General features: G+C 33.4%; 1 protein-coding gene across 1 annotated transcript in view; it reads right to left on the reverse strand.

Annotated features, from left to right (window-relative positions):
- LOC108362743 (delta-1-pyrroline-5-carboxylate synthase-like) overlaps positions 1 to 9,265 on the reverse strand; it is a gene marked incomplete at its 5' end in the record, with an annotated part of 83,470 nt that overhangs the window by 6,188 nt on the left and 68,017 nt on the right. The window contains one exon of the mRNA XM_017615861.1: positions 609 to 797. Within this exon, the coding sequence (XP_017471350.1) occupies positions 609 to 797 (189 nt within the window). The remainder of the gene's footprint in view (positions 1 to 608; positions 798 to 9,265) is intronic.

Genomic DNA, 9,265 nt, shown 5'->3' on the forward strand with positions numbered 1-9,265 from the left:
AAAAAGCTACCTACGTACCGAATTTTAAGCAAATCGGACCGTAAATACGATTTTTTCGAATAGATCAGTCCCTGGTCCACTTCTCGGAAAAAATTTACCATATATCCTAATATATGCTAAAAAACTACTTACGTACCGAATTTTAAGCAAATCGGACCATAAGTACGATTTTTTGGAATAGATCGGTCCCTGGTCCACTTCTCGGAAAAAATTTATCACATATGCTAATACATGCTAAAAAGCTACCTGCGCGCCGTATTTTAAGCAAATCGGATCGTAAATTCGATTTTTTCGAATAGATCGATCCCTGGACCACTTCCTGGAAAAAAGGGGTCATATATGCTAATATATGCTAAAAAGCTACTTACGTACTAAATTTTAAGAAAATCGGACTATAATAAGATTTTTTCGAATAGACCGGTCCCTGGTCCACCTACCCGAAAAGAGTAAATTTTTTTTAGCCTAAAACATGGTGGTTACCGAAAGCTATTTGTATGCAAAATTTCATGAAAATCGGACCTGCCGTTCGCGAGATTACCTGTTACAAAAAAAGGGACTTCTCTTTATATAATTAGTATTGATGTTTAAAAGACTACACATATGTATACCTTGGATTTCTTGCCGAATTCGATGACATGGCGATCATTTGAAGTATAAGTATGCATAAGTTTTGCTCCATCTTCCCATGGTGGTTTGTTGTAAATTCCATCCACGTCAGACATCAAAATCAACAAGTCTGCTTGAACTTCGGCTGAAAGCATAGCGGCTAAGCTGTCATTGTCTTTAATGGCGATCCCCTGAAATTGAAACCAAACGAAAAGTAAGCAATGCATTACATAGAGTAAGTTCGGGTAATATGGAATATCTATTCCTTTTTGGATCATAACTAAGAAACTATGCATCCTTTTTCCAATTTGCAAATTTATCACCACTGTGGTATTGGCTAAAAGACTGTACAACAAAGAATTCCTAATAATGCAACGTAAAAAGGATTTTATGAAAAACTTGAAAAAAGTCAAAAAGTGGCACCTTGAAAAACTTGCGGGTAATATGGTACATATGGTTCGTGACATATGGTATACTAAACCATATTACCAACACATTATTTAGTGCGTTCAAAAAATAATTAATAAATGTTTAAAAATAAAATATCTACTAAAAATCCGCCTATAAACGTCCTTGATACAAAAATTTAAAGGTACAACCGCTGAGAGGCGGCCTGAAGATTTTCAATCTCGCACAAAACATTCTCACTTTCAGTCTCAAATAAAGGAAAAATTTAATATTATATCTATTATTATTTATTATTACAAGGGGGACGTTATCAATTCGTCCGAATATTTCCTTTTTTTATTTATGTTTGCTTAACTTTGGACCACGTTAGTCGATTTCTATAAATGAAAGGTGGTACCTCAGAGGTTGTCCCAACTAATTTGGTTTAGGTCCGATCATTGGATCATGAAGAAATTAACGGTACTCTTAAACTTTTATATGAGATTGTTTTGTTTTTTTTTGTTTTACTTTTATTTGGAATTTGAGTTGCTCTGAAAATTTAAATTTTATAAAGTAGACAAACTTCAGAAAATAGATGACGGCCGGCGAATTGAGCGAACGGTTTTACCTTTTAAAACATGTATTAAAAAACTGCACGGGTACATTTGAGTTGCCCAACAAGACATTTGTTAGCAGCGCAATTACTTACTCTCTTTATCTCTCCATTCTCTTGGAGAGTGCAAGTAAACACAAACCACCTGGAGTATGCGAGAGTAAAAAACCGATCAATAGCAAGAAGAGTAGTATTTGCTTTGCAAGCGACAATTACATCGACTGAAAATATCCGCAAGCAGCAAGATTGATAGAATACAAGATTGCGCCAATGAGAGAGGATTTTTGAGCGTGATTTTTGCGTGACGTCATCTTGGTGCAATTGCGACAGAGAAATGCCAAAACGCATATAAAAATATATAAACAATGCAGAAAAATGTGTTAATTTTAATATTACATGGCCCAATTTTGCAGGAATCAATAAATATACAAAGATTGATTAATTAGGAACACGTAGCAATAACTAACCAAGATGACGTCACGCACACAGCTGATTCTGTCAAAATCACAAAGAGCGGATTAGCGGTACCGCGATTGGCACAATCTCTATATCCCTTAATCGTGCGCAAGCAGTGTACTGTGAAAGTGCTTAAGTATTTTCATAGAGCTGTTGATTTTTGGTATTTGGGTTCTGCTAATTATGTGCTTATGCACACATGTACTATTTATTTTAGTTTGCTGAATTAAGGTAATGAATAAAGTTATGAAAACTAGTCAATGTTAAAGAAATCAGTAAAGTTTATTTGTTAAACGGGTATAATAATCCAGAACAAATATTTAAGGAAAGAAAATATAAAACTAACAAAAGAATGCTTTTCAAAAACAAATATTTTAAATGAGGTGTGCATCACAATTATACGCCAACCATATATTGAAAAGCTTTGACTATTAATTTTTTATTATACCTTATAATTTATTCTTTAACAAACCACGTATAAATCTAAGATTTAAACTTTGTGCAATATTAAAAAAAAAAAATATTCTACAAACCTTCATACAAATTTCTAGCTTTTTCATTAGATTTCGTTGAATATGCAGCTTTGTAGCCCATGTAATTTTAACACATTGAAGTGCATGTATGAAGTAGCAGCAGTTGATATTTTGAGACTTTTTTTAATGACGGTGTCAGTCATTTCTTCCATACGAAGTATGCATGTTAACACGATTTTTTTATATGGAGAAAATGACCAACAACTTCGACAAAAAAAAAAAAAAAATACAAATATCAACGGTAAGTCCTAGCTACATCAAAGTTGCACTTTAATGTATTAAAATTGAAATCAAATTAAATTGGGCTACAAAACTGCATACTTAAAACCTTTCTGAGTAATCCAATCAAAAAGCAAGAGATTTTTATGTATTTCTCTATCGATCTTGTATCGTTCGTAAATGACTGCAAACATTAACACATTAAAATAATAGAAGCGAAATCTGTCTTAAGGCTGTGTGCGAAAAATCGGTTCAATAATTTTCGAAAAATAAGCTTTTGAAAATATTGAAAATTCCTCTTTTACCACCCCCTTGCACCGGCCCTCTTAATATGCAGCAAACAAAATTCATACCATCAAAATCAAGAATAAAGGTCGATCCACGCCCAATTTTTCTTTTTTTCTAGCTCATCGCTCCCTATTCTTTACTTTTACCAAAATCAAAAATATTTATACTGACATTTTTCTGAATATTTTCTTTTTAGTGCCATAGAATATAGAAAAATTACTTAAAACTTCTAAAAAAATAATTGTTCGCTTAATCGCGCGCCCATTTATATTTCACAGTTCAATTTAGGTTGAAAAGTATGCTCGGAAAAACTCTAAATTGTCCCTGTCCTTTACTTTGTGTGACAAAATCACACACGTCACATATCGGAAGAGAAGCTAGGCCAAACACTAACATACTGTGTAAGCGCCAATATGTATATCGTCGTTTAAAGTACAAAAGCGCGTATCGTGGTTCTGCAAAACCTCGAAACTGAAATTTGTGCCAAAAAAGATATTTTGTCACCGGAAGCTCCTGGCATCAAGCTTTTAGCCATTTATAATAAAATATCGATACTTAGACATAAGGAGAAGAGATAATTAAGTTTAAAAGAGAGAGCCCTTTTTAATTAGGACAAGCTTTACTCTCTCCTATAAAATTTAGGCAACCTCACATACGAGGTTTTGCACTTTAAACGACGATATGTAGAAGTAGTGCATACATAAAATCCATTGAGAAACGGAAGAAAACGGCATCCTTATGATTTCAACTTATGCCAACGTTTCGTAAACAAGAAGTTCTGAACAAAAAATAGTTTTTCCCATGATACAAAAAAGAAGGTAGTTTCATTTAATGACATTCGTTGTTGTTCTTAACCATTTGACTTTTAATAAAATTATGACATTTCATCAAATTCATGCTACCTGATCACTAGAAGAAATATTTTTTTTTAAGCAGAAGATTTTATCAGTACATTCAAAGATGTGGAATATGATGAACAAGAAAATTATGCCGGCTACATGATTTCGAAAATGGGGTTGACGACTAGGTTTCAGAAAGTATGAAGAAAGTGTATACTTACATATCGTCGCTTAAAGTACAAAACCGCGTATCTTCGTTCTGCAAAACCGCGTAACTGACATTTGTTGCCAAAAATTGGATTTGCTCACACAAGCTCTTGGCTCAAGCCTTATCCATTCGTCCTGAAATGCGATTTCTTTGTAAAAAAGAGAGAACCATTTTGAAATATGAGTGTTTTTACTCTCTACAAAATAATTTATGCAACCTCACATACGCGGTTTTTCATTTTGTTGATACGAGGTTTTGTACTTTAAACGACGATCTGGTAGTTGTTTATGTTTTGCATAAATTCAAAATTTGTGAAATTTAATGGTGATGCGCTAATCACAAAGCCTAATTTTTTGTAAAAATCTTATGAGAAATTTAAAAGTAAATTTGAACCGAAATATAAAAAGTTTTCATTTGGGATGAACATTTTAGAAATAAGAAAACAAAAAAATAACAGAAAATTGCGCGTGTGGTTTTTATTACAAAATGGAAAGAACAATTATGATGAAGTCTCTGTGGGGTATTTTACTTGTATGTTTTTATACTTGTTTAAATTCTTGATGTTCAATTTATGGTTCAATGAATTTGTTTGTTATCAAAAAGAAAATTTTTGATTATTCAATAATAAACTTTCAACATATAAAAACATAAAATTTTATACCAAATATATTTATTGATGTGTATACATCTTTGGTTTCGGTAGGGGTAAAATTTGCGAAGCTGTAACGCATCTCCCAGCATAATATTTTGAAGGGCTTAGCATGTGTATTTCAGCATAAAATTTTTATTTTCATTAGAAGCACCCGGTGTTTGTTTGCCAAATAATTGCATACATTTAGGCATATGCATAGCAAGAGGAAATGCGCTAAAATCATATATGTAATACTCCTATATTGGCAGTAAGAGCTAGCACCGACCGAAAACACTATAGTACAGATATATCAATAATATATATATATATAAATAAACATGTACACAACACATATACAAAAACAGCAATCAAGTACACAATACATTGACAAAAACGGTACTAGACTGTCTCGCTTTGATGCGAAGTTAGCTTACTGCCAATATAGAAGTATTACATATATGGCTAAAATTGATTACTACTTCCGATTATTGATGTGTATACATCTTTGGTTTCAGTAGGGGTAAAATTTGCGAAGCTGTAACGCATATCCCAGCACAATATTTCGAAGGGCTTAGCATGTGTATATCAGCATACAATTTTTATTTTCATTAGAAGCACCCTGTGTTTGCTTGCCAAATGGTTGCATACATTTAGGCATATGCATAGTAAGAGGAATTCGAGTTGACGATATTTTTAACTGCCTTGAGTCACAAGTATATACAAGTATATTTTATCAATCATACCGATAATTTCATGTATTAAAATAATTAAAAATGAAAATGAATAAAAAATTAAATCAGAAAAATGAATAAAATTAAGTGAAATTAATGTTTAATTTCTAACCTAACCTAAATTTGTATGTATGTAACTGAATCGCTTAATAATAGCTTTACATATTAAAAGATTATCCTAATTTTCGAGCTTAACTCCCTAATCTGTTATTAGAAAAAGAGATTAGCCATGCAAAATTATAATTAAAAATATCTCAGATTAAACCGATAAGTTTATGGTGTCAAATATTGAAGTAAACAAAAATTGACGCTAGTAAGGAAAATATGTTTGTAAAGGTATTTTTAATAAAATATTCAGTTATAAATATATTTAAATTGCCTAATATGTGCTGCAAAAAAAGTGACCACGGTGGCACAGAGAAGAAGTTTAACTTTTCCTCGAGTTTGTGAATAACAAGCACAACCAATTTGACAGCTACCCAGCTTTGATTGAGATTATATTTATATGTAAACGTACTTTTATGCTTTGCCGTTCGCATATGTTTACACATCAAATTTCATGAGTACCTAGTACTCACGCCTTTTTTTTATTAAAATATCATATAATTGATATAGTCTCCTTTAACATTTTACATTTTAATTATTTTTAATAAAAAACNGACGGCAACGGCAACGGGAACATAAAATGAAATTTGAAATATCTATAAAATTATAATTTTTTTTTTATCAAATGTGACATTTCTCGACAAAGCCTACTGTCATAAAAACTGCCATATTTCTTACTCACTTTAACGCACAGAATTCCTATAAAAGTAGGAATTCCGCTCTAACAAATGAAAAATGTTTCTCATTTCGAATACCAAATTTGTAAATGTGTGCGTGATAGCTAAAAAGTTGTGAAAATGTGTCTAACGCTGTCGAATTTGAGGGGAAACTGCTCAGCCATGGCTTGCAGGGTTACTTCTCAATTGCTTACACATTCCGAAATCAAAGCGAGACGGTCTAGTACCGTTTTTGTCAATGTATTGTGTACTTGAGTGCCGTTTTTGTATATGTGTTGTGTACATGTTTATTTATAAACGTATGTGTTCCCTTTCTTTCGTACGTGTTTATTGATCAACCCACTGGGAAAATAGGTAAGCACCTTACGAGGTAAGCCAAATTTTCTTTCAGTTTTTAGTACCAAAATTGTCATCATGGCCAATGTCATCTACTAGTAAAGCACAAAATGAACACCTCCAACGACACATTACGTTGTCAGTTGCAAAGTAACGTGCAGCCGAAGTTATCTCCAAGCGCCGAACTACTCCGAGCGACTTCTCTGCATTACACGTAACTTACTTTGTAAAGCGGCTCAGAAGTATGTCTGATACCAAATGTACATTCTAAATTCCTAATTACATAAGGCGGCCATGCCTTTGTAAAAGTAAGGGACGTTCGGCAGGGAAATGGCAATGACTGCCAGGTGAAGAGTAAGTTGCTAATAAGGTATTATTACGTGCTCCTAATTCCCNAGTAACAGTTTTTATTTTTTGAATTTTGAATTGTGTAGTTATTGCAGAGGACCATTGATGTGGATGTGTATAACATTGCTGGTGCATGCGTTGAAGGTGATGTTGGTGGTGGCCCTAAAGTAATAGTGGCGATGTTGAAGGCGATTTTGCTGGTAGAGGCGTGGAATGTTGATGGTGCGATTTTGCTGGTGCCGGTGTTGAATGATGATGGTGGCGATACTTCTGGTACCGGTGTTGAAGGTGATGGTACGATGTTGGTGGTAAGTCGCTCGGAGTAGTTCGGCGCTTGGAGATAACTTCGGCTGCACGTTACTTTGCAACTGACAACGTAATGTGTCGTTGGAGGTATTCATTTTGTGCTTTACTAGTAGATGACATTGGCCATGATGACAATTTTGGTACTAAAAACTGAAAGAAAATTTGGCTTACCTCGTAAGGTGCTTACCTATTTTCCCAGTGGGTTGATCAATAAACACGTACGAAAGAAAGGGAACACATACGTTTATAAATAAACATGTACACAACACATATACAAAAACGGCACTCAAGTACACAATACATTGACAAAAACGGTACTAGACCGTCTCGCTTTGATTTCGGAATGTGTAAGCAATTGAGAAGTAACCCTGCAAGCCATGGCTGAGCAGTTTCCCCTCAAATTCGACAGCGTTAGACACATTTTCACAACTTTTTAGCTATCACGCACACATTTACAAATTTGGTATTCGAAATGAGAAACATTTTTCATTTGTTAGAGCGGAATTCCTACTTTTATAGGAATTCTGTGCGTTAAAGTGAGTAAGAAATATGGCAGTTTTTATGACAGTAGGCTTTGTCGAAAAATGTCACATTTGATAAAAAAAAAATTATAATTTTATAGATATTTCAAATTTCATTTTATGTTCCCGTTGCCGTTGCCGTCGACTTTGCATCATTATTTTTAAGGTATGTACATACATATGTAAATTACTTAACTTGTGCATTTTAATTGATTTTCTCGTTATTACAGATTTGCAACAATTAAAATTAAAACCCACCATCATCTTTAATGCCGTCACCAGCTGATATCGCACGCACCTCCTCCATCACCTTTAATGCCACCACCAACATCGTACCATCACCTTCAACACCGGTACCAGAAGTATCGCCACCATCATCATTCAACACCGGCACCAGCAAAATCGCACCATCAACATTCCACGCCTCTACCAGCAAAATCGCCTTCAACATCGCCACTATTACTTTAGGGCCACCACCAACATCACCTTCAACGCATGCACCAGCAATGTTATACACATCCACATCAATGGTCCTCTGCAATAACTACACAATTCAAAATTCAAAAAATAAAAACTGTTACTACTCTTAAGTCGCTCTTGTCTGTAATCCTCGTCTAATCCATTTCCAACCTTTTATAAAGTAAGCAGTAAGGATTGCTAAAGTAAGTACTAAATATTAGACATGGATTCGACATGGATTAGATAGATATATGAGCCACTTAAAAGTAGTAAGGGTTTTGTTTTTTGAATTTTGAATTGTGTCGTTATTGCACAGGACCATCGATATGTACAAAGTATGTTATTTGTTTGCACATATGTACTATAAGAGTTTTGTATTAATAAACGTTTTTTAAATAAACCAATTCATTTTTAAAAGTAAAAATTTTGATTTTCTACTTATTTGTTTTTTCGTGTACTGAGGAGTTTATAACGCCAAAATTAGTAGTTTGATTATTAGTGCTGAGGAGTTTATAACGACAAAAATGAGTAGTTTGATTATTAGTGTTGAGGAGTTTATAACGACAAAAATGAGTAGTTTGATTATTAGTGCTGAGGAGTTTATAACGACAACAATGAGTAGTTTGTTTATTAGCACTGAGGACTTGCTAATGACAACAATGAGTACTTTATTCATTAGCACTGATGTGTTTATAAAAACGAAAATAAGCAGTTTGGTAGTTTCTAGAGCAGAGCAGATATATTTTTCATTAATCAAAGTTTTCAATTAGTAAGAAGAGGTAAAATATTACACCAACAAGGGGAAAGTGCTGAACGGCCTTGCCACATTGATAATATTAAAACAATTAATCGGAATATTTTCTTTCCCATATTTATACCAATGTAATAACATTTCAAATCAAAAACCATTATCAGTGCTTGGTACTTTTTTTTACTTACGTGGTTGGCACCTGTTTTTTATTAAAAATAATTAAAATGTAAAATGTTAAAGGAGACTATATC

This window comes from Rhagoletis zephyria, unplaced genomic scaffold (assembly GCF_001687245.7).
Source record: "Rhagoletis zephyria isolate East Lansing unplaced genomic scaffold, Rhagoletis_zephyria_1.1 Rzeph_scaffold_01083, whole genome shotgun sequence".
NCBI classification, from domain to species: domain Eukaryota; kingdom Metazoa; phylum Arthropoda; class Insecta; order Diptera; family Tephritidae; genus Rhagoletis; species Rhagoletis zephyria.